Source organism: Triplophysa rosa, linkage group LG7 (assembly GCF_024868665.1).
Source record: "Triplophysa rosa linkage group LG7, Trosa_1v2, whole genome shotgun sequence".
Lineage (NCBI taxonomy): Eukaryota > Metazoa > Chordata > Actinopteri > Cypriniformes > Nemacheilidae > Triplophysa > Triplophysa rosa.
In genome coordinates, this window is record NC_079896.1 from 23,805,014 (window position 1) to 23,830,067 (window position 25,054).

A 25,054-nucleotide genomic window follows, 5' to 3' on the forward strand; every position below is an offset into this window, starting at 1 on the left:
TGTAAAGGTGCAGAAATTTAGATTTTTACATAGCATAGCCATGTTATCCAATGCTGATCATTTTAAAATAGCATAAATTTGATTTCAATTCAATAGAATAATATAATTCACAAATATAGCACAATAACTACATTTTTATTTTAAAAGTTCCCGTTATAATATTTATATGTACTAATATATGTATATGAATGTTAGTGTCATTTCATAAAAAGCATTCCACATCAGGATTTAATTTTTTTTTTTTTTAAACAAATTTAGGAAAATATTTTCCAGTTGCATTCAGCTATTAAACATTAAATTAGTATGACATGATTTTTAAAAACCCATCTAATAATCATAAAAGTCATGGAGTTTGTCGATAATTTGTGGGAAACACAAAATATTTGATTTTACTGATACAATGTGAAAGACTGTCATCATAAACACACCAAAGGAAACATTGGAAAATATTTTCAAAATGTTTATTTCTCTTTTGGCTACATTCTCTACAATCGCAGCAGCATTTTAGACAAATCACCATAATGTTGAGCTGATAACTGCTTCTGGGATTTATTTGGACAGAAAACAATGAAAGCTGAGATTCTTCCCCTGAAAACAGAGTCTGGAAGCTTTGACAGTTAGATCACAGTCCGGTCAGCAGCGTTCAGAACGGCTGACCTGACTTAAGTTCCGGGATCAGCGAGGGTTGCTAAGCAACGTGACAGCACATGGTCTGGGCATAAAGGGGTTAAATTATCATGGGCGGGATCCGGCCCACCTTCCGTCTGTTCCATGAATCACGGCTTACATCAGACACACATTCACATACACACATTCACGCACACACACACACAGATCCTCAGGTTCACAACTTAGACAAATTTTCCTATGCTGTGATTTCCTGTGAAATCAAATTCTTATTTGGTCTGATTTTAAATTTGAATGAAACCACAAGAAAAACAAGGCTTGCTGTCTAACAGCAGCAACAGACCACAGTGATGTTGATTCAGACAATAGCTTAAAGAGATAGTTTACCCAGAAATGAACCCATGTCATTCCAAACCTGTACAACCTTGCAGTGGACCCCATTGACTTCCATTGTATGGAGACAAAACCACTGAGACATTTCTCAAAATTTCTTCTTTCGTGTTCCACAGAAGAAAGAGTCATATATAGGTTGAGGGTAAACAAATGGCAGAATTTTCATTTTTGGGTGAACCATCCCTTTAATGAGAGGAATACAAATTAAAAGCCCTCTCAGGCTGGATTTATCAAAACTGCATCTCCACCTACATTTAGAAAGCTCGCTCACATCTGTCTGGGTCCTAAAGACAAAAAAATGCATATCAAACTAAGCCTGTTTTAAAACCAAAAGGATTTTTTCTTTAATATTTTCAATACAATTAAGCAGACTTCCCACAAAGTTCTCATTATCGTAGTGCAAAATACAATTCAGATTTTTGCAACACAGTAATGGAACATTTGGTGAGAAAATGTGCATAACTCTGAGAAATAAATCTTAAAATCCTAAAAACAGCCCTAATTTAACGTCCTCAAAATAAAATTCATATTTCAGGGTAAATCTGACACCCACATTTGTAAATCTTTTAAACCCATTTAGGCATACACACTGACGACATTCATGTCATGTTACTGTGACCCAAAATAGACCGAATTTCTGTAACAAACCCTTTGTTCTGTGACCAACGCACACATGGATAATGTTGTAAAACATCCGTTCACAAGCATATAACACACACACACATATTCTCTTACAGACACTGTTGTGTCACATTACAACTCATTCGTCTATTTTCAATCACACTACAATTAATCGTCTCTAAATTTCGCACTTACACAAAACAAAGCACCCCAACAGAGGCGTGGCTTGGGGAGGATATCAACAAGAAACTAAAATGTTAAAGTCAATCCCCTCTAGAGGAACACTCCCAAATCTACCCCACTTCACAAACCGCCCTGGGTAAAAAAAATCCATTCCCAAACGGTTCTATCTCTGACTGACATTTGGATCCACACAGGAAATGACATCGGCCATTCCTGCCCCAATAACAACGGCAGTCACTGTGGCCGGTGTGGGCGTGTCACTTGAGCTGACACTTAGTCCCTCCCCCTTCCTGTCCACGCGAAGGTGGGCGAAGGGAGGGAAATCGCATTCGGAACCGTCAATCGTAATCGATCAGCCAACGAGATCAGTAGGAGATGATTCCTGAAGAAGCAGCAGGGCTGGCCGGCATGGCCTGCAGGTTTCCTGACGAATTGGATCGCCGCATGTGCGGCAGAAGGTACGAGTCGCTGCCCAGTTGGTGAACGTCAAAGCGATCTTCCTTCCTGTAAGCCAAACAGCGGCGGATAAACGCCTGCGGAGGACAAAGACGTAACTCAGACCACAAATATTTCCTCATAAACATTTCCACACTTAACTTTCATTATGACACAAACGGACCTTAGCTTCGTTGCTAGACACGGGTTTGGCAGGAAACTGCACCTCGGTGGCTTTGAGGATGGTGTTCTCCTGAAGTATGTCTTGCTGGGATTGATTATGACCAAACGGCTACGAAACATCAGATCAGATTTAACAGGACATCATTTTCAAATGTCTCTTTATGTCATGTGCAGCGATGGTTTAAAGCGCCTCACCTTGCGTCCATACAGGCACTGGAAGAAGATGACCCCCACAGACCACACGTCTACTTTGTTTGAGATCTTTGGAGGTTCTTTACCAACTACAAAGCACTCTGGCGGCAAATACCTGAAATATTTCAATAAAAACTATTAAATAATATAAATCCTATTAGAACTGCCAAAGTTGATGTGTTGTGTTGTCATATATAATGTTATTAAATTTAAGGCACTTAAATTAATACCTTTATCAAATTACACAATGTAACAAGTTGTTTCGCTTTCATTTTTACCATTTCTTTATGAAGTTTAACATGTTGAATACGAAAATTGTTGTTTCTATCGACAGTACTAAAAAAAACTAAAAAATATTTTCATACATTTATACATTTCGGTATTATTACTCGTATGCATAAATTACAAGGTACTGGCATAAAACTGAGCTCAAAACAACAGTTTAACATAACAGATACTAAAAATGAGTTGTCCAAAACTTCAGTAGTGTATATCTGATAGTTTTTTGTCTTTTATGACTACTGTCCTCACGAACCAAGTTCCAGACGTAGTCACCCATCATCGCTTCATTCCACCTTCCCTTTGCTACAGAAATTTCTAGAATTTTCTGACAGTGACAATTGGAAAATATTTTTTAAATATGCTAAATTTTTTTACAGTTTTTGTTTATTTGCAATATACAGATACAGTATATCGTAATTAATGATATAAGCTCGACAAATACTTGAGCTAAATATACACTAAAACATTGATGCTACATGAAAAGAAATATAACCACAATAACTAGCACCACAGAATTTAACTATAAAAAGGTCGGGCAAAACAACAATTTGTTACACCGTGTTATCTAATAAGATAAGCAGACTGGGGTGTTGGCATTTTAAAATGTAAAAAAAAGATATTTGCTTACTAAACCCTTCACAACTACATGCTACACGATATTTTGGAAAGATTCATTCATTAGGCATTTTTCTGCAAGGAAATATTTTGATCAAAGGTACACTGGTGTGGTTGCAGTGTGGATAGTCTTTTACCCTTATCGTTCTTGTTTGTGGTGTGAATGTGCCTTAATTGTATTAACTATCAAAAATTGTTCAAACAAAAAATATATTTCTTGATTTCAGCTGGAAAAACTGACCAGTACGTTCCAGCTCCCTGCGAGGTCAGATCCATTCCATCCACTCCGTAACTATCGTCATCCATGATTTTAGACAGACCGAAGTCTGTGATCTTTATCTCGCCGCATGCCGTTCCATCCACCAACAGGATGTTTCCTGAGTTACACAAACAGAAAACAACTTCTTGCTAAGCTTCATACAAATACTCCGAGGAAACTTTGTCATCACACTCCCAAACTCCCAAACTGTTACAACCCTAACTAGAATTCAAAAGCAACGTTGTCGTTTACATTAAGATTAAATGTAGATTTGAGTTAGTCTGCTTCGGCGCTCACCTGGTTTCAGGTCGTAGTGAATGATGGGCGGTTTGATCTCATTAAGGTATCGGAGAGCGTTGACGATCTGCATGACGATGGACCGAGCCTCTTTCTCAGACATCAGCTTGTGCTGCTTCAGATAGAAATCCAGATCGTTCCCCTCACAGAACTCCAGAACAGTGCAGAATCTACAACGTCAAACAACGTTTATACACACCTGTGAAAACATGACTCGTCGGAACGAAGCGCGTCGCCCTGGAAACTTACGTGTCAGTGTCCAGGGAAAAGTAATCGTAGAGTTTGACTATTCTGGGATGGTCGAGCTGTTTGTGGATTCTGTATTCTCTACAGGCATGCCTGCAAGACAAGAGTGAGTGAGCGAGCGAGAAAAAATGGATGATTGACTGGATGGATATAGATGAATCATAATCGTAGTAAACACAAATCGAATTAAGATTTTAGTCGCATTATCAAAGTGCAGTATAGACATGTACACATCTTAATCACATTATTTTCGCGGCACTTTGCACCAGGATACACACACAGCGGGCAAACAAAAGAGCAAGGCTTCAAAGGATAATGTTAACAATTAAAGTCCCAGTGAAATAAAAAAATGACAATGCCTATTTTTTCATGAAATATTGCAGCGTTTATTGTAAATAGTTTATCAATGTGGGTCATTCTCTTTTTAAAATTCGTGTGCCCTCCTAATCTTTAGTTAAAATCTGAAAATCCACTTCCTTCCTGTAATGACGATCCATCTCAAATGACGCAAGTCAGACGGCTTGGCCGAGGCATTTGTTCGCTCCTCCCCTTCAACTGTCAGTCTGCTGCCAGTTCCATTTCAAAATGCAACAGCTGGTTTTATACATCCAATCAAAAGCCAAACGAAAAGCCACGCCCACCATTCTTCGCATTAGAAATTACACTCGGAAATGCATCAAAATACGGAAGTAAAAACGATCGCAACTTCCGGTTCACGGGGACTTTAAAGAAATTGATATTATGAAGTGCCTTGATGCCCGTAAGAGCAGGAATGGCGTTATGGAGGGAACATTGGATAGTGTCGCGTGGGGATGTAAAGTGACGTATTGTATGCCGTATAATCGATCTATGTATTATTACATGTAAAACGGTAACATGAAAGGTATATTCTTAAAGCAACTCATGTAAACACCTTAATCATAATATTGTCTTACTCAGAATAAGGCAAATAATTCGATTACTGCTGTCCATGTAAATGTAGTCAGTGTCTAAAGAGAGGGAGAGAATGAGTGAGTGAGAGAGGGAATGAGAGAAAGGAGAGTGACTGACATACTTGTGATAATTTTCTTTCTTCTCTTCTCTCCAGTTCTTGTTGAGCTGGTGGATTTTCACAGCGGTGTATCGCTGCTCAAACAGGTCAAACGCCTAAACACACAAACGCAAACATTAATTACATTCTAGCATTTTGCAGATGATTTAATCCAAAGTGACTTGAAGCTCAAAAGTACTCAAGGTGCATTGAAGATATATAGTTTATTAGTTAACTTCAAAACCTGAGGGGATGCTATTCATATTTGGTGTCGACTTAACATGCATAAACGGGCATCATCAGATACGCCCATCTGATAAATGTAACTGTGCGAATTCATATCATTATAATATAATTAATAATATCCATAACAAATACCTTATAAACTTCACTGAAACCTCCTCTGCCCAGCAGGTGTAAGAGAAGATATCTTTCATTAAGAGTCGGATGGTCTTTGAACCTACAAACACACAAACATCAACACATCAGACATAGTCACAACTCATGGGCCGTGCCTATATTATCAGACTCGTTTATTGGTGTGTGGTTGTCAATTACAAGAAGGGGGTGGGACTTACTGAGAACTGTCCTCATTGTTGATTCTTTTAAGTTCTCGAATGTGAAGATTCCTCACACGCTCCAACCTCTCCAGCTCCGCCTGGATCTCCGCCTCCTCCTGAACACACGCACGCACGCACGCAAACAAACACACATGGACGTCACTTCAGCACACATCAACATACTCATATGCCACACAAATAATGCAGAACATTTCAGATCTCCCAAACAATAAATCGACAAAGAGAGTATTTGAAAGCGTCGTGGCGTGTGTGTGTGCTCAAAAAGGGACTGACCTTTTTTAGATGACCTAATCTCAGTTTGAAAATTTCCTCCTGCTCATGATATTCTGCCACAGTCAACCTGCACAAGCCATACAGAAGAATTACATTCAACAGAACAGTCTCTGGTTCGTCGGAACTAGGAACCTCAAGACGCATTTTAAATCGTTACACTATTTTTAGCCTGACCTGCTGAACGCAATGTTCAGGGTGAAAAACTGTACGAGGGAAGGCGACCGCTAGACTCCTCCATCTACTAACGCGTATTAACGTTACACACATTACAATGAATAAATAGGTGAACTGACAAGTATTTAAAATAAGCAATAGAATAAATACGTGAAATATCTATATTACATCAACATCACCCTCTGGAATACTTGATTCTGATTTGTATTTAGCTAAAGGAGAAGTTCACTTTAAAATGTCATGATTATCCAGCAGGGACTACGAGGCAGTGCAAGCCATATATTTATGTTTAAAAAGTATATCATTCTTTCGTTGTCTTGGAAAATGACCAATTGGGGACCTTAACCAACAGCCCCCCGTTTAAGTGCATTATATGGAGAAGAGCTTTCCTCAAAATTCTTTTTCGACAGAAGAAATAAACACATGGACGACTTGTATGACATGCGGATGAGTGAATTATCATGAAATAAACTACTCGTTTAACTGGGGACACATAATGTACAGTCAGCGGGGTCATAATCTCCGCTCTGTGTCAGGGTCCTGATCACACTTTGCCTGTGTCTATTTCCGATAATGACTGTGCATTTTCTCTTACGTAACCTGTAACTGCACAAAATGATCACCGTCCACACAAAAGACCCAAAGATTATGCATCATAACCGAAACAAAGCTAACCTCAGACAATTAGAAGTCTGAAATTGTCTTGAATTTATCATATTATCATATTAGACTTTTCAGAGATTTCTCACAGAAAATCTTACTATGCTCACAATTTAACAGCACGCTAAAGCATAGAATGCTTACATCATGCCAATGACCTCCAATGTGTGTAAAAACAGAACGCGTGTGTGTGTTTACATGCAAGTGCAAGTTTCTCACAGCGTGGGCAGGGTGGGTTTGAGGAAGGGGTCGTTGTCCGCCCCATTGACAGCTTTGGTCTTTCTCTGCTTGGACTCATTGGGCGTTGGGCTCTGGGTGTAGGGCGTACTGGGTGGTTTACGCTTGCCCAGAAGTTTCCTCTGCCTCTCGATCTCTTCCCTCTGCTGGTTAATCCACTCCTGTTGCCTGTCAAATTCCCACACATTAGATTTTTTTTAGATTTAGATTCAATTTATTGTCATTGCACATGTACAAGGCAACGAAATGTGACCTCTGCATTTAACCCATCCAGAGAGTAGTGAACACACGTACCCCCGGAGCAGTGGGCAGCTATCACTACAGCGCCCGGGGAGCAAGTAGGGGTAAGGTGCCTTGCTCAAGGGCACCTCAGTTGTTACCCGCCGGCCCTGGGAATCGAACCGGCAACCTTCTGGTCATGAGTCCGACTCTCTAACCATTAGGCCACAACTGCCCCATATTAATCACCATATGGAAAAATACTGTAGTATACTTAGGTATTTACAATAGCAAACTGTAGTCGGGTGATTCTTGCGAATGTCAAACATGATTTTCTTAAACCCGCATCAACACATTTCCTTTTATTTAATTAAAAACAAGGTATGACATGTTTAAAAGCACCAATTTATTGACAGTTGAACACAATTTTTTTTTTTTACAAAAAAGGCCTTAAAAACTCTCATTACCGTAACCATTTAAAACAGTCAGCCCATAACATGTTTTGCAAAAAAAAGCGGAGCCACGATTAGGGCTTTTGCAATTATCTGACAACATCGCAATTATTTCAGATAACCGCAATTATTGTGAATCCTTAGAAAACAAGGGTGATCTGCAGTATCTGCTGCATTTTACATCCACCGTCCTTGATCTGCACTCACGGTTATATTGTACTTTTGTTGTTGTTATTGTTGATTTGTTTAGCTTCCAGACTTGCTGCATCTACACAGCAAGACCCTCATATTTTAGTGCTCAAGACTCAAGTCTTCTCTGTTAAGGTCATTTGAGGTTATTTGCAAACTTTTCACATTTCTAAAGTATATATTTTCTTCACTGAATATATTAATTGTCATTAGGGCTGAAACGATTCCTCGAGTAACTCGAGTTATTCGAATACAAAAAATCATCAAGGCAATTTTTGTTGCCTCGAAGCCTCGTTTAATCCATTTAACTACAGTTCACACGTAGCACTGCGTTTCCCCACGGACCGTTATTACTGACGCACAGCCCGCTAAACTCTGTTCATGTTACAGGGCTCTCAAGTCTCACGCATTCACGGTGAGAGACGCATTTTAGTCTGTCCACACACTCACACGTATTTCTCATGCTGATAAATAAGTGATAGCTTATTGAAATGGTGAACTTCTATTTTACTTGTTTTTAGTCTATTTTGCGAGTTAAACTTGTTTTCCGGCTGCATTGAGTCCATCAAACTAGATGCGCACTAGTGGATGCCGAATCTTGTTATTTACACATGTTATCTGTCTGTTCTGCTTGTCTGAGTGAATGAACTGCACAGTTTAACGTGCTACACGCGTGATGCTCATAAATTTGTCTGCGTCTGTGCTGAATGAGGACATGAACACATGAGTTGCTCTGAGAATTTATTTCAGAACATTTTACTGAGTGAAGCTAACACACTAAAAAATAAGCGTCTTCTGACGACCTGCCAAAATAAAAGTCCGGGTAACTCGGTATTTTTATGTGGGCAAATATATTACTATTTAATATTAAAAAAAACAAACTAAAACTAATTTAGATAAACTAAATGCATCATGCATGAGCTGAAGTTAGTTGTTTACCTTTGAAATTATTCTTTCTATTTTTATTAATGTTTCATATTTATACATTTGTATTAGGCCTATATTGCATTTTGAATGTAATATGGCAATGGAATGTACTAAATGGGTTTAGTTTTCACAGATATGAATGTATGCAATTTCAGCAATAAATATGTTAATTTTTCTAAAAAGGAAACAAATTAGTTGTTCTTTTTAAGAGAACTGTCTTATTTTCTCTTGTATATTTAGTATTGCTCTTTAATAAAGAAAACATCCTTATTATCTGAATACCCGATTAATCGATGGAAAAATCAGTAGAATACTCGATTACTAAAATAATCGATAGCTGCAGCCCTAATTGTCATTAATAGTTTTATTGTGAAAGCCTTAAAACAGGCAATTAATCGCCATTATCACAATTATTTAATGGACAATTAATCGTCAGCCAAATTTCAGAATCGTGACAGCATTATCTATGATGCCTAAGCAAGTTTTATTAATCATAATGAATAAAGTACATTTAAAAATATATATACATATTTTTTTAAATGTGGAAAACTACCTGTCTCGGTAATGAGAATGAAAAAAGTTGCTGACAGATAATATTAGGCTTTTAACTAGAAAAATATAGCATACTTTATTAACCTGTTAGCCATTGGAAAGGTACTGGCAGATGTGTTTCTTCAAATAAAATCAAACTTAATTTCAATATCTTGTGTGTGTGTGTGTGTGTGTGCGTGCGTGCGTGCGTGTGTATAAACATTCTTTTGAAAATGTTACGGAGGATATCAATCAATTCTTTTTTTCCACTATTTCTTCATTTTTATGACATGAATATTCTGTCAATGATTTTTTTTGTCATTTTTGGTCATTTCAGTAGAACATCCAATTGTTTTTTTTAGAATTTTTCATTTTACTATAAATTACAACGTATAATGCACAAATCTGGATGTGTTACGGTAATGAGAAGCAAGAAAATACATCAATGATTCCTTCCTATGTTAGAATTATGCTTTGTGTAAAGTAAAGAAAACAATTACGTTTATTATGATCACTTTTTTGTGTTACTGAATTTTTGTTTTATAATTCAAATCTTTACTGACATGATGTTTCAGTGGTTTCAATCAAATTCCTAAATACCATGGTGTTTTTGAACCCTACCGTAATAGATATTAAGTACACTTTATCAGTATTTACTACAACGTATCAATAGTAGTAAATACTACAGTATATATAAACAAAATGTAGTAATTATCATAATATACCAAAATATAGTACAATGTGTTCTTATGTTATCATATTTCCATTATGATATTTACTACTATATTACATTATTATAACATTAGTAAATACTAGAGTATACTATTTTTTTTCATGAGGGATATCTGACCATTTAAAACAATACAACAGATCGACACATGAAAATATCAAACCTGACATACATGAACTAGGTAGTTTCTGAACCACCGGCACCAAAAAATAGCAAACATAACGCGTCTGTAACAACGTACTTGACCAGGTTCTGAAAAGCATATCCGTCCGTCCACTGTTCAGAGTAAGATGCTCCGTGCCTGACTGTCGTGAAGTGTCCCAAACGCAAGCGGTCCTGCATGCTCTTCTTACGGCACGACTGCTTCTCTTGTGTGCTCTAAGACGACGAGAACAGACCCCAGTCACATGACATCTCCCAGCCAATGAGAAGCAAGCATCCGAGAGCGTACCGAACACGTCTTACCTTCTCGATGAGCAGCTTTTTACTCATTGTAGTGCATTTGTTCAGACGCTCCTTGAAACGTTCCAACAGCTTCTGCTGCTCATCTATCTGTCTACGGAGGTCGCAGTTCGCCTTCGGAGAGACAACGCAAACCACTTCACGACTCCTGCGCAATTCACGAACTGAAGGATAAGAGTTCTTTGGCACTCACCCTGAGCAGATCATCTATCCTTCCTTCTTTCTTCTCAAGGTCGAGATTCTTATTGCTCTCAAGTGCAGCCAGTTTCAACAGCGTCAGATCCGTCTGGGACTAGAGCGGCAAGAGAAGACCAAATAAAGGGAGAACGAGAGAAAATTGAAGTGGGAACGACACTAACATCACAATTCATGTAATGTAACACAATATGTAACGCAATCATCTTAACAAGGAGCTCCTGTTTTTACATTTCAATGTAATAATCCATGCAGGGCACACTTAAGTGTCAATGTCTGCAGTGCACGTTTACCAGCGTCTGAATGTGCATCGCATGTTCAAAAGTACATTTTTACAGTGTCATGCACATGTTTGAAAGCGAGCGTTACCGGCACACTTTTGCTGCTCAGGTGTTTTGGATTCATAGTGTGGTCTGTGAAACACAGGCTGGTGGGTGAAGAGCTGTTCTGTCTCACCTGCTGAGTCAAAAACACCATCATGAGGAAATCAATAGTGAGAATGGTTTAAAAACGTTATTAATACCCTCCCCAAATATCAAACACGAGCACTTACAATTGCCCCAGGCGCAGAATGAGAGTTCTGCGGTGAGCGCAGGACCGGAGGGAGACCCCTGACGGGACTAGATCCGTTTCCTCCCTGGAACTACAGGAAGAGGCATGATGTTCTTTTGAATGTGTGTTTTTTTTTTTCAGAAACATACTAACAGGAAGTGATGTCATCACAACAACACCAATGATTTTGAAAGCAGCCTTCCAATATAGAAGCTTCCATTAAACGTGCGGTCATGAAAAGACGGCGGTGAATAACAGCTCTAGTTGACTAAAGGCCAACTCATCCGCTTTAAATTTGACTCACATCAAAATAATCGCTGATCTTGGGCCCTCGGCCGGAAGACTTGCCTGAAGAAAAAAAAAACATGGTCAGTGTGTAAAATCACATTTCTCACACAACATCACTTTCATGCTCAACATTAAACACTGTAGTTAAAGAGCAAAACAAACTCCAACGTTTACAAACGTCTGTCCATAAACTATTTGCAAACGTTGCCTTTTATGGAGTCTGACAAGGAAGTACTTTGATGCCTGTCAGCGTTACCTTGACTGCTCTCTGATTGGTTATCAACCTTCCTCTTTCGTCCTCTGGATGACTCGGAGTGCTTCTTCTCTGGAGTCTTGGGATAAAAGGGCAAAGCAGTCGTATCTTATTCAATCAATATGTGCGTGTATAAGACCAATATAATCTATTTTAATGTTGCAAGTCCACTTAAAGTTGAATTCAGGTTAAGTCAGAAAGCTCAAGTCAATAGACAGGTCAAATGAAACGCATCACACTTGACGTTTTTGACACTTTCTTTGTGTGATTTTGGATCAGCTTGAGTACCCTTTTACTTTTTTCCGGAAATCAGTGGCAGGTATATTAATAAATAGAAACAAACTCTACATATAAGATTCACAGAAAAAAGCACATTGGCATGAGTGCGAGTGAATAAAGACAGAATTTTTATTCGACTTTCCTTTCAACCGTTCTTTGAAAAGACATATTCACACGGCAAACTTACCGAATATGCAGGAGATCCTCCTTTCTTCATATCCGAGTTCTGAAAAAAGAACATCATATTTTCAACACATCAGCATCTGAAATGGACACACGCCGCATCTCGTCATATATCATATTCACCTCGGACTCCTTGTCACTGGACGACCCCAGGCTGCCAAAACTGTGACTGGAACATTCATTATGGTTCAAGCCCTACGAACAAAAGTCAGATCCGCATCAAACAGGGTCACCTATACAAGCAGATAAGGCTGGGCGGTATATAACCAATGTTTACGATGTTTTTGCAATAGTCCAGATAATGATCGTAATCATTTTAACACGTTTTCAGATATAAACTTCAGTAGTTTGACTCACTACAGTCTCACCTAGCTCTTATGTACATACAAAGAAAGAACCTAAACATTTATGTTTGTGTGTGTGCATTACTTTAGCTCCACCACTCGCGCTCCCTGTGCTGCCTCCAGTGTTCCCACTAACAGCCCCGATGAAACGCGCTTCCAAGAGCTCCTGCCGCCTCGGATCCAGAGAATGCAGTTCATCCATACCTGCACCACACACACAAACACACGTCAATCTCAACACGCTTCACACACGGGTTCAGCAGGGGTGTGGTCGTGATGATGTCATCACCCAGGAATCTTGCTATTACACTTTATGCCACCGCAGAGAGCTAAAAACATCTACTCGCATTACTGCTTTAAAGAGGGCACTATTATTATTTTTATATAGTTTGTCTTTTTATCCCCTTTTTCACACTGACAAATATGTTTAAAAGTTATACCTCACAGAAGACGGGTGGCTGCCATATTGAGATCACATGACCTTCTGAATAGTTATGTCATTTCTAAACGTATTTTTACACAACAGGTTTAGAACAATGTTCCTAAAATAGTTTTAATGGATTTTACGTAGCAGTAAAGTAAGACAATCGTTGTAAATAAAAGCGTATTAATATTCTGTCGTTTCTGGTCAGGTTATGTTTATTTATAATTTAATGTCATTTCAGGTCTGACTAACTACAGGCTTTAAACATTTTAAATGTTTCCATTTGGTCTTAAAAAAACATTTTCAAACTCCGTCCCTAAGTACAGCAGGATGAGGTCAGAAACAGGAAGTACTATTAGGCATTTCCTTTTCGTCATCAGCTGATACTGCTGACAGTTTAACTCCAACTCTATTTTTAGTCTTTAAAAGCCCAGGTTGACGAAATGTCCACCATTTTATAGAAATATTTTTTTCACAAATAATAAAAACACATTTAGCTGTAGTGTACACGCAACATTACAGATTACATTTGGTCCAAAATGCTACAATCTTAGCAAACCAATTCAAGTCAGAATACACATGAATGACAAGTGAAATATCACTCACTTCCCATTTAACTTCTATAATTTGAAGCCACACCCCATACGGATGCAATCGGTTTGTTCAGCTGAGTAATAGTCTCTCCAGCTGATAACGGCCACCAGCTAATAACAGCATAATCATCATTTCCAAATCCGTCTAAAACCGTCGTCTGGCCTTCGAAGCCCATCACAGTTACAGTGACTAGACAAAACAGTCCAGGTTCACTTCTGCTTCCTTACTATAAACAACAGCAAATGTTATGCATCTGGCACCGCTGCCATCATCATGAGGCTTGTGCTCAAAGCCATAAGGATCCCAAGATGGTGGATGGGAAGAAAATCATGAAGGTCAACAGGGCAGGAAGAGCACAGCTGCGCAGACAAAGGACAAACATGATAAATCAAAATATCAGTAATCATAATAAAAAGCTACAATAAAGCCGCGTCTGCCATGAAACCCAGCCACAAAAAACTCCAGTTCAGTAGGTGGCAGTAATGCACCAGAAACTGGTTTGCAAACAGCAAATACACAACACGAGAAGCTTACGCTACAGAATCTTGTGAAAACCAAAGCCACCACTAGATGGAAAGCCTGCAACCTTTAGCCAAAAAAGCGTAACGGCTAAGGCTAACGCCCTGGCTTCAGCGGAACGCAGGAAAGTGGACCAGTGTTGTGTCTGAAACCGTTCCCTCGCTCACTCCTTCACTATTCCCTATGCAGCGAATGACATTTGAGTCCACTATATGGGGAAGACGTGAATGAAAATGAGTGAACGATTTCAGACATTGACGTCTGACAGTACTGTCGCGGATATTCAACATAACGGTTATCTTACACCTGTGTGGCTTCATTTCTTCACGTTTTTGTATTCGTTTTTAATAAAGAGAACAAAACAACTGTTTGCCACGTTTATTTAATGTTTAATACAATAATTTAATATATTTACAAATAAAGCACCACTGTCTAACATTCATTTAATCTGTTTATTCTCAAAAACAGGAAAATAGCTGTCAACAAGAACAAACACAAGTGTATAAACGTGAATTCGTGGCATTAAAGGCCACTCTCATCCAGCTGATTCTAATCAAGCGGTCGTCGCATGTTGTATCATGGGAAATAGACCGTTTGACCGAGACTATGAAATACATGAAATCTGGTAAATAATGTTTGATTTCTTTCAAAAACCTATAATTTCACTTCATACGACCTTAATATATTGTCAGAAGCACAAGACATAATTTTGTGCTGCCTGCATTTGCTTTTTTGACTCTCCAAGTAACAGCACCTGCACTTTTTATGAATCACCATTCACCAAGGTTTCCGCTATTTTCTGTAATGTTCTACTGAAGAAAAGTGTCACCTTGAATATTCTGAGTAGGCTTGTGCCGGTAGTACATTTTTATGTGGTGGTAATTGATGAAGCATTTATTACGGTAGACCGTACAGGGCTCTAGACTAACTTTTTGCACTGGTGCGCCTAAGTTGCAAGTTAGGTGCACCCAAATGTTCGACCGCATCACATTTAACACCGCAGTTTTACCAGTTCACTTTTTTTTAAATCGCTGTCCATAAAGGCAAAATTGACTTGACATTGTAAATGATTAACTAACAATCTGGTCAACATAAAGTTCTTTATTTGAAGCACAATTCTACAAGAAAGGTAACTTGCTGAAAAAGTGTTGGTGCTTAAACGGCTTCACTGAACTGAAACTTAAACTTAAAACATCTCAAGATAAATGGACCAGGGCTTGACATAACCTGGGAGGTTGATGGCTCCGTGTCAGAGCATTGCTTATGATTTTCGGACGGATCAGGCCTTAACTTAACATTATTCACGAAAAAGTTGTCAATCGTTCTTTTCATCTTCTCTCATCATCCGCGGCTACATCCACTCTGTTTAACTGACGGGTCTATAGGCTCCTCACCTCTCTGTCTGACTGCAGCTCACGCATTTTCACACGTACACACCAGAGGTTGCGCTAGACTTTTTTATTGTCTGTCATTTTGACTGACAGGCTCGTAAAAAATCCGTCATAATCTATTATTACCTGTCACTATGGTGCAAGGTGGCGTTAGGTGGTAATTAGTATGTTCGTGACGTCATCACGCTGTACTTGCGTCTCGGAACTTGTTGTATTTTAATACAACTGAATGCCCAATAAAGCCGTTGTTGTTTATATTCATCTATATATTTAATGTTTTAAAGGCAAAGTTCTGGAAAATCAGCAGCCACTGGCGTTGTATTATAGTTTTGCAACGAATCTCCTTTTCGAAGTACGACGGTGGCCGCAACAGTAAAAAAAGATGTCGTCTACTGAGACAGCGGATAGCAGTGATACAAGCAAGGATGTTTCTTTACAAAGGTAAGGCAATATATTAACGTAATTAATAGGGATGTAACGATTCACTCAGCTCACGATGCGATGCGAGTCACGATTCTGATCTCACGATGCGATTTAGTCACGATTTACTCACGATTTATTTTGAAAAAATGAGTTGAAACAAATTAGAAATGAACAACTTCCCTTGCATTATTTCTTAAATGCTTCACGTTTCTTTGTATGATAAAATAATGTTTTATTTCAAATAACAAAACTAAACTGCAATTTTATAACAAATTAATAATAGAAAAAGTCTCTTTAATATAAACAAACTAATACTGTATGTGCTTTTCTTGGATTTTTTTGCATTTAAGAAATATCAGCATCCACGTTTAGATTTGCAGTGAAAATAGCGGCCCCTGCTGTTCAAAAAATGTATCGCGATTCAGTTCAAGCCTCAACCGATTTGAATCGTTGCTCATTACAACCGATTTTCAACCGGCTCACGGTGAATCGTTACATCCCTAGTAATTAATCATTTAACATGTATTCTATTGCGAAAGTTACTGTTACAATTCTATAATTAGATATATTTCTTGCGTGCTATCTAGTACACGCTGAGAGTAGTGAAGTAACTAAAGTTAGCTAATCGTAAATAGCAACGCTGTTCAAAGCGTTTGATCTGACAGCGACATAGGCAGTTAGGTGTAAGTTAGTAGACGTTTGTCTCCCCCTTTGTAAAGTCAGGAACAACCGGAGTACGTACCGCAGGGACGGAAAAACATTATTATTCGGAGGTTATATGGCCATTTGTATAAAATGCTAACGTTACCGTTTCAACAAAACAGTTGTTTGGTAAACATTGAAAAAGTGGAAACATTGAAAATGTTGAATTATCTTACCAGTCTAGCAGAAAACAGGCAACTTCGGCGTCGCCTTGAAAACATTTGTCTTTCAACAGTGCCTTCCATCTGGTAATAGATACACCGATGTTTATCCTGGATTTCTGCCGCCGTTTGTCTCTAATTCGTCTGGCAGCATCACGTTTGCGCTTCTTTGACGACGGAGATTCACGCTCTGTCGGCTCTTGTGCACAATACGCATGGTCCTCCATTTTATCAAAACTTCTAAGACAGAACAATCAATTGCTTCAGCTAGACGACGACTACTCCTCCTCCTCTCCGTACTACGACTTACTACTTTGTGCGTCTTCAACTCAGTGATGACGCAAGCTGCGTCTAAAAACACACACGAAGACCAACATATACGAAACGCGCTCTGTAGAGCTGTTTGTCCGTTAGAGCTTACTGTACAAAACATGGCTGCGCAACATAACAAATTCCATGTAGATAGGCCCGCTCCCTATGTAGATACAACTAGGTCTGGGCGATATTGACCAAAATTCATATCTCTGTATTTTTTTGATGAAAAGCGATATCCGATATGTATCCGATATCCGATATGGAATAAATGTTTACTAGCAAGTCAAAGCCTCATGTGAGATGTCACAATCACCTATATTAAAATGGCTTGTGAAAAGAAATTCAATGACAGGGTTTTTTCCCTATTTGAAAACATACACAAGGTTTTTCCTGGCTCAAAATGAGGCGGAGGTGGTGCCATCCTGATCTTGTACACACACTAGTGTTGTCACGATACTGGAATTTCTAACTTCGATTCAATACCTAAAAAAAATCGATATTCGATACCATTTTCGATACCACGGGGAATAAACTGCCATAGCAATAAGGCCATAATAAGCAATAGCAATATAGGCCTTTTTAAATTTTATTTGAAGTTAAATTGAACAAGACTAGACAATGAGGTATATATTTTTACATTATTTATTAATTGTTAATCTAATGTTAATTTTACGAATACATTTACTATTTAAAATCAAAGTTGTATTTGTCAGTATTAATGGACCAGACCCTGTTGAAAAAACCAGCCTATGCTGGTTTGGTATGTTTTGATGCTGGTTTGCTGGTTTGTGCTGGTTTAAACTGTTCATGTGCTGGTTTAAGATGGTCATATGCTGATTTAAGATGGTTCTTAGCTGGTTTAAGATCAAACCAGCATCGATCAAAACATACCTTACCCAGCATATACTGGATTTTTCAACAGGGGAGCTTACATAAATAGTTGTATTTTTTAACTACATTTAAAAGAGATTAATAAATACTTCAACAAATGTATTGCTCATTCATTGTTCGTTAATGTTAGTTAATAGCCTACATTTTTATTTGGCTAAATTGGCTTTTATTCACATAGGCCCATACTGTAATCATTGATCAGCGCACATATAGACAGAAACGCAAACTTAAACGCAAGAACTGTTGCAGAGACTCCGCATCTTTCTAACATTAACAACTTTTAACCAGAGCGAATGAGACGAGTGGATGAATCATTGAACAGCGCACACACATAGAGCGCTATGGTAAACACGGAAGTGCAAACGTGTATCACACGCGAGAACTGTTGCGGAGACTTTACTCGCACCAGCATCATTTCAAACATCAAATTAACCGGAGCGAACGAGACGAGTGGATGAAATCATTGATGAGCGCACATAAAGACAGAAACGCGTGCATTAAACATGAGAACTGTTGCGGAGACTCTGTACTAACATAAACAACATATAACCAGGGCGAATGAAACGAGTGGATAAAATTATTGATCAGCGCACATACATGGATCGCTATGGTAAACACGGGAAGCGTAACGAGCGTGCACCAGGCCAGATGTGTTACTGAGACTGGCCATCTTTTCTAACATTAACACTATTTAACTGCCTCAAACGAGTCAAGTATGTGAGAGGAGGCGGCGCTCTGTTGTTATGCGTTCACGTGCAGTGTGTGTTAACTCACTGTCGGAAAAGAGAAAGAGAGCGGGAACGCGCAGCTGATATCGATACGTGGGACATGGGTATTGGAACCGTTTCAGATTCTTCAGTATCGATACTTATCGAAATATCGATATTTTTGACAACAAACCACACACAGTAGGCCTACCGTACCTTTAAGTGGCTTAACCAAAGTGACTTTGACATTTTAAAAGTTCTAATAAATTAGATAAAAATAACAATATTAAGTTATATAAAACATTACTTTTATTCAACCAAACAGAAATGTTTTTTAATCAAATAAAGCATTTTTATCATTTTCAACTAACTTTTCAGCCCACAATAGCCAATTGAATTAACCAGTCTTTAAAATGAGCAAAGCTCATTCACATCTTGCATTCTCTGTGGTTCACTTTAAATGATTCAATGATCTCTTATATTCGCTAGTGACTGAAAGTTCAATAGTTTAAATGAATCGGTTCAAATGAGTCATTCGTGTGCGAGTCTTTCTAAACGCATGTGCGTTCATACTGGCGAACTCGCTGTGTACAGTATACGCTGATTCAACGATCCAACTGCACAGCTAAAGACATTACAATGATGTACGTCATGTTAATTTAAAAATTCAAGAAATTAAACGTACTTGGATGCAAAACAAACAGCCGTGAAATAGGGCTGTCACGATTATTAAATAATCGTCTCATCGCGATTGTTTCACCTCATCGCGATGGTTTCAGATCATCGCAATTATTGCACATCTCTATAGAAGACACTAGGGGGAGCTGTAGTGCATATGCATATTGCATAATTTAGTGTATATATTGTTACTAAAGCATGGTAATACTTGTAAAATGTACCACCACAACACAATCACTTAAAAAAAACTAAAACATATACAAATTACCTGCAGTACAATTTAATATTTTTTAAGCAAATCTCAGTGTGAAAACCAGTCTACCAAAATTTCTTAACATACAAGTAAAATTTTATTGTAGTCTTGCAAGTGAGAAAAAAACAGACTAGAAGCTTTTCTATGACTGATAGTATTTTAATGGTGGCTTCAATTCACACCTGATCAATTTACTTAATTTACAAGTATTTGGTGGTTGTATTATTGACAGGTAAAAGCCTAAACCTTAAATATATGATGACCCAATTTTTTCCGATGTATTTCCAAGAAAAAAACAGTCTTGTATTCAGAACAATATGGTCATTTCAATCGCTGAATCAAAAATGTATGAGAATTAAATGTCAAAGCTCAAAAACAGACAATTAATCGTCATAATCGCCAAAGCCCTAAAACAGACAATTAATCGTCATAATCGCAATGATTTATTAGACAATTAATCGTCAATCAAATTTCATAATCGTGACAGCCCTACCGTGAAACACAGGCTGGCTCTAGTTCTGCATCTCTTTTTAGCGCCTCAGTGTGCTGATAATGAAACAGCGCCTCCACTGTGGCGTAATGTCGCAACTGCAGTTACAAATGATAGTCTGTTAAATGCATGCAGCATTTCTTGTGAAGACTCGCAACACAATTTTAGCGAGAGCCTGAGGCGGCACGACATTTGACGGAGGCGGCCGCCTCCAATTTCTCTATGCAGGAAAACCCCTGTATTTGTTAAATTACAAGATGCAAACTTTAGCGTAGCTAGCTGACCAAGCTAACTCTTCAACTAATAACTCTTCAATAATATTTATATTATTATCTTTGCGTGTAGCAACCACATGACGAGTGGAAAAGAAATATAGACCTTATTTAAATACTTTTTGAAATATGATATCTGAAATAAATGAGGATGAAACATCCGACCATGTTTAAAGCGCAAATCCATCAGTGAAACGGCACACTACAGCATATAAAACATTTAAATAAACATCAGTAAATAACGAAAACTTAAATAATATAAGAAAGTTAAATATTAAATAAAATAGCTCTTGTTGCAGTGACAACTTCAGTCAGTCGCGTATTAACCCTTACAGTCCTTAACAATTCTATTTGAAACAAACAAACCTACCTTGGCTTTCCTATTCAGATTGCCATAAAAACATTACTTTTTCCTACTCGTTGATGGGAAACTAACATGTTGACATTGTCCAGATTAAGATATGTACAGCTGCACGAATTAATAGATGTCTCTTCGCAACTGCGACAAAACCTGCGCGCGCTCCGACACCAAGTAAGTGGGTCATAGCCAGTTTTGATTTTATGTATGTTCATTTCTCAACAAGATCCATTGCAGAACCCTCAGAATAACCTGGGTTTTGCTGTGCTGGCAGTGCTCGAACGCACCAACGGAAACGTACGCCAATAATTTCTGTGTTAATGTAAAATCTTTTAAATAAAACCATCCACAACTGAAAGGCTACAAATAGCAATCCATATCGCAACTGTCATTTTTATTACACTTATATTTGACACAATGACGTCACGTGCACTACCGCCGGTGGCAGTTCACCACCATCATGGCACTTTACCTCCGCAGTGGTGCGGTTGTCACGGCCACCGTCACAGCCCTATGGTGTACCGTATTACCGAACACAGGCACCTAATCCTAAGTAAATTAACAGCAAGTTGCCTTTAAAGGTTGTTTCATGCATTCTGACTTCTTTACAACGTTAAACGTGCTGTCTTATGCTTGACATGGTCAATTTGTCAAAAAACGAGTTGGACGTATGACGTAGTATTTCTGCGCTCTATACACTCCTCCAGCATTCGTATAGGTTTTGGAAAGTTTTTTAAGAACATGAATATCTGTTTCGTAACAACTTTTCTTAGTCCCTTATTGGACAATTCTCCCAGAAAAAAGCACGCCCATTCGTCAACTCGCCAGAGCCAGAAGAGCACGCCCACGAGTCAACCAGGGAGGAGGAGCATGCGCACACATCAACCAGTGTGTGCAAATGGTACTTCTTCTGTTGTCCACATTTGGAGTTTCTGCACGAGAGCACCCTCTGGCTTTCGGATGTGGCGGCATTTAACCGTAATTCATTGAGAAACTGAACATAAGAATTGCACGATGTATCGTCCCAGCCCTAATATAAATTATATAAAAATGTATTATACACATGTAGATATTTCTTAAATATATACATGCAAGTGTGCGTATTTATTTTACATTTACATTTATGCATTTGGCAGACGCTTTTATCCAAAGCGACTTACATTGCATTATCCTATACATTTTTGTTTCTAAGTACGTGCAATCCCCTGGGATCGAACCCACGACCTTGGCGTTGTTAGCGCCATACTCTAACCACTGGGCTACAGAACTATATATAGAATTATACAACATATAATATGTAAACAAAGACTTTTATTCTGCAAACGATTTGTCCCGATTAATCGTTATGCAGCCGTATTGTGGTGGCATCATAATAAAGTGATTAATATAGGCTAAAAGCTTGCAAGGTTGTTAACTTATTAGTAATACACATAAATACGCACATGATATGACAGTGCACATACACATGTTAATGTAAATAACTCGTGTCACACTTCACAAATATCACAGGAAATAACTAATTCCTAAGAGAACACATCACAAACATAAATTTTGCCAAACAAAAAAATGTGCTTATACTGTCTGTATTTATTGCGTTGAATTCAAGTGTTTATTCAATGGTCAACTGCTTAGGAGAGCTGATGTCACAAGTCTCCATCTCATTAACACCCCCCTCTATCTTAAATGATGCCAGCCACGTCCGACTGCAAAAACACACATTTTCAACTTCAACTAGGTTAAACTTCAACTCTTGTTTTGCATGAAGATACAGCACCTGTTTATAATGCATGCACGTGCGACAAGTGAACACCTGGTATTATGTCCTTGAACCTAGTAATCTGCCTACCTAGGCAGCATTTTGAAGTGTTGAATGTGTAACAGTTAAGTGACAAACACTGTCAACAACAAAAACACCAACTCATGTTTATCAGCCGTGTCTCAATTCAGCGTCCTGCCTACCCAGACAGCATTTTGAGTCACTGCTCTTCATCTCACGGGTCCTTTTGCCTCAAAACCAAGTGAACTGCCTTCCTACACACAGACTGCATTGTGGGCATCACAAAAGTGCGCAAAACTCGGTCTAGTCTAGGTAGACACCTCACTAGATTTTGAAACACAGCCAACGACTGAGTCCCCCTATTCGGTGACCACGGGCATCCTCAAGTGAAAATTTCCCTGCAATCGTTTAAAAAAGTAACAGATGTAAATTCCAACTCCTTTAAAAACAGCATCTCACTTCTTGGTCTCGATGAGTCGGTGCATGTTAATAAAAACACATCAGCCAGACGGGAGATCAGCGGCCTCCGACACGACTGCTTCGATTAAAGCCCAGATTTACATCAAATAACACCTCAATCTGACCCAATCTCGATTTATTCCACACGTATACACTTAAAATTCGTACGTTCGCCGGGTTTACCTTCTTTCTGTCTCGACGGAGCGCAGATATTGAGCGGAGAAACCGAGCCCGGGGTCGGGGATCCAGTCGCGAACTGAGAGCAAGATGGCGCTCCGTCCAAACTTCCAGTGCTGTTGCTGTTACTTTGGACACTCATGAAGATACTTTCCACCGCGAAGCGACATCCGAGCGCATCACACACAAAAGATTGATATAAAACTAGATCTGCGTGCGTTTAATGCATTATGCACGTCGATGCAACAGCTCATGTTTTGAGCTCCGCACTGCGCACCGAGGAATCTTCCCTGTAGATGTGTGTCTGCATGCATGTAACCTTTGCAACTGGCGTCACGCATCGGCTGTGCACACGGACGGACACACACACACACACACACACACACACACTTCACTATCGCGACTCGCGAGGTTCATGCACCAATGCCATGGATGCCATGAGACGACAAAGACAAGAAAGCGGACACACACATGCACGCACGCACACAAACCATCTTAAAACTTTACGCCATGTTTGATGCTTCGACCGCAAGAGCTGAAAGTGTCACTCTTTGTGTAATGAAATGTACATCAACATGAATCATAGCAATGCATTCAGATGCAACACACATTCGTTCTCAAAGTGTCTCGAGCTAAACGTCTCCTGTAAAACGCAGTTTATTATGCTAATTTTGGAAGGATGTTGTAATAGAGTAATAGAACTGGGAAAATACGTTTGGCATTACAGTGTGGATATCACACATAGTCCTATTGTTGGTTATGGCAACAAATGTAACTACAACTGTTTACACAGTAAACACAATAACACGTGCATTTACAAATTAAATATGCATCTACAAACTAATTAAGAAACAAGTAAATATTGTATATTATTGCACATAAATATATATTAATACATTATATATGAACTAATAAGGCATGTTATGTTTGGTATACTTTGTTTTTTGTCACAGCATTGTCAATCACAGCATTTTGCCAAAAACTAAAAAGATTTTTATAGGCCTAACTATTTAATTGATGATTGTCTCAGGCAACTGATTCCTTGATATTCATATAAATACTATAGTTCTAGTATCACTTTGTGGTCTCTTTTTGACATAGTAAAATAATGTCAGATCAATATTTAATACATTTATGTTGAAAAATCAACAAAGTCACAAAGTGATAGGCTGACAGGGACATGTTTAAACCGCAAGGGGTTTTATTTTGCAATAGTGACCGGCTGACTGAACATTTTTCATCGCATTATTAACGTTAAATATTCACTGTAATTTCTCAATATCTTTTGAATGTGTACTTATTTGTCTTGTAGTGAAAGAAGTTGAAAACCATCTTGTGAGATCAACTTAAAATGGACCAGGATCATAAATGGGCCTGATCGTGTTTTGTTTGTATGTCATGATCTGTTAACAGGTTAAGGGGTTGTGCACAGTTAACATCATTGTCTTAGTATGAAAACTATTGAGTCCACACAAGAGTCGTTTGTTAGATGTGTGTGTGTTAATGGCTCCACATATGTCTTTATCTGGAGCACACAGACATCTTCATTTACAATGCGCTGAGTCAGAGAT

The 25,054-nt window shown here is 38.5% G+C and overlaps 1 protein-coding gene across 2 annotated transcripts; it reads right to left on the reverse strand.

Moving 5' to 3' along the window:
- Positions 1 to 447: 447 nt before the first annotated feature.
- Positions 448 to 24,004, reverse strand: tlk1b (tousled-like kinase 1b). 2 transcript variants are annotated; one of them, XM_057337611.1, is made up of 22 exons: positions 23,490 to 24,004; positions 12,978 to 13,096; positions 12,672 to 12,743; positions 12,553 to 12,591; positions 12,090 to 12,165; positions 11,850 to 11,893; positions 11,547 to 11,636; positions 11,363 to 11,449; positions 10,992 to 11,090; positions 10,802 to 10,912; positions 10,578 to 10,714; positions 7,271 to 7,456; positions 6,218 to 6,284; positions 5,942 to 6,039; positions 5,742 to 5,823; positions 5,388 to 5,479; positions 4,337 to 4,426; positions 4,088 to 4,257; positions 3,773 to 3,908; positions 2,638 to 2,749; positions 2,444 to 2,551; positions 448 to 2,357 (listed from the first exon to the last, which is right to left on the reverse strand). In XM_057337611.1, exons 1-22 carry the CDS (start codon positions 23,623 to 23,625, stop codon positions 2,190 to 2,192), a joined length of 2,319 nt encoding a protein of 772 aa, XP_057193594.1. In that variant the 5' UTR covers positions 23,626 to 24,004; the 3' UTR covers positions 448 to 2,189. The 2 variants fall into 2 exon arrangements, with proteins under 2 accessions (XP_057193594.1, XP_057193593.1); XM_057337610.1 differs by having other exon boundaries at positions 11,363 to 11,452.
- Positions 24,005 to 25,054: the final 1,050 nt, after the last annotated feature.

Bases quoted from the DNA above. Each gene is read 5' to 3' on its own strand.
- tlk1b (XM_057337610.1), bottom strand. From the start codon at position 23,625: ATGAGTGTCCAAAGTAACAGCAACAGCACTGGAAGTTTGGACGGAGCG. The intron at 13,097-23,489 runs GTAAACCCGGCG...TGTGTGGTGCAG, and splicing joins TCCGTCGAGACAGAAAGAAG to GTATGGATGAACTGCATTCT. The intron at 2,552-2,637 runs GTGAGGCGCTTT...GATGTTTCGTAG, and splicing joins AGTGCCTGTATGGACGCAAG to CCGTTTGGTCATAATCAATC.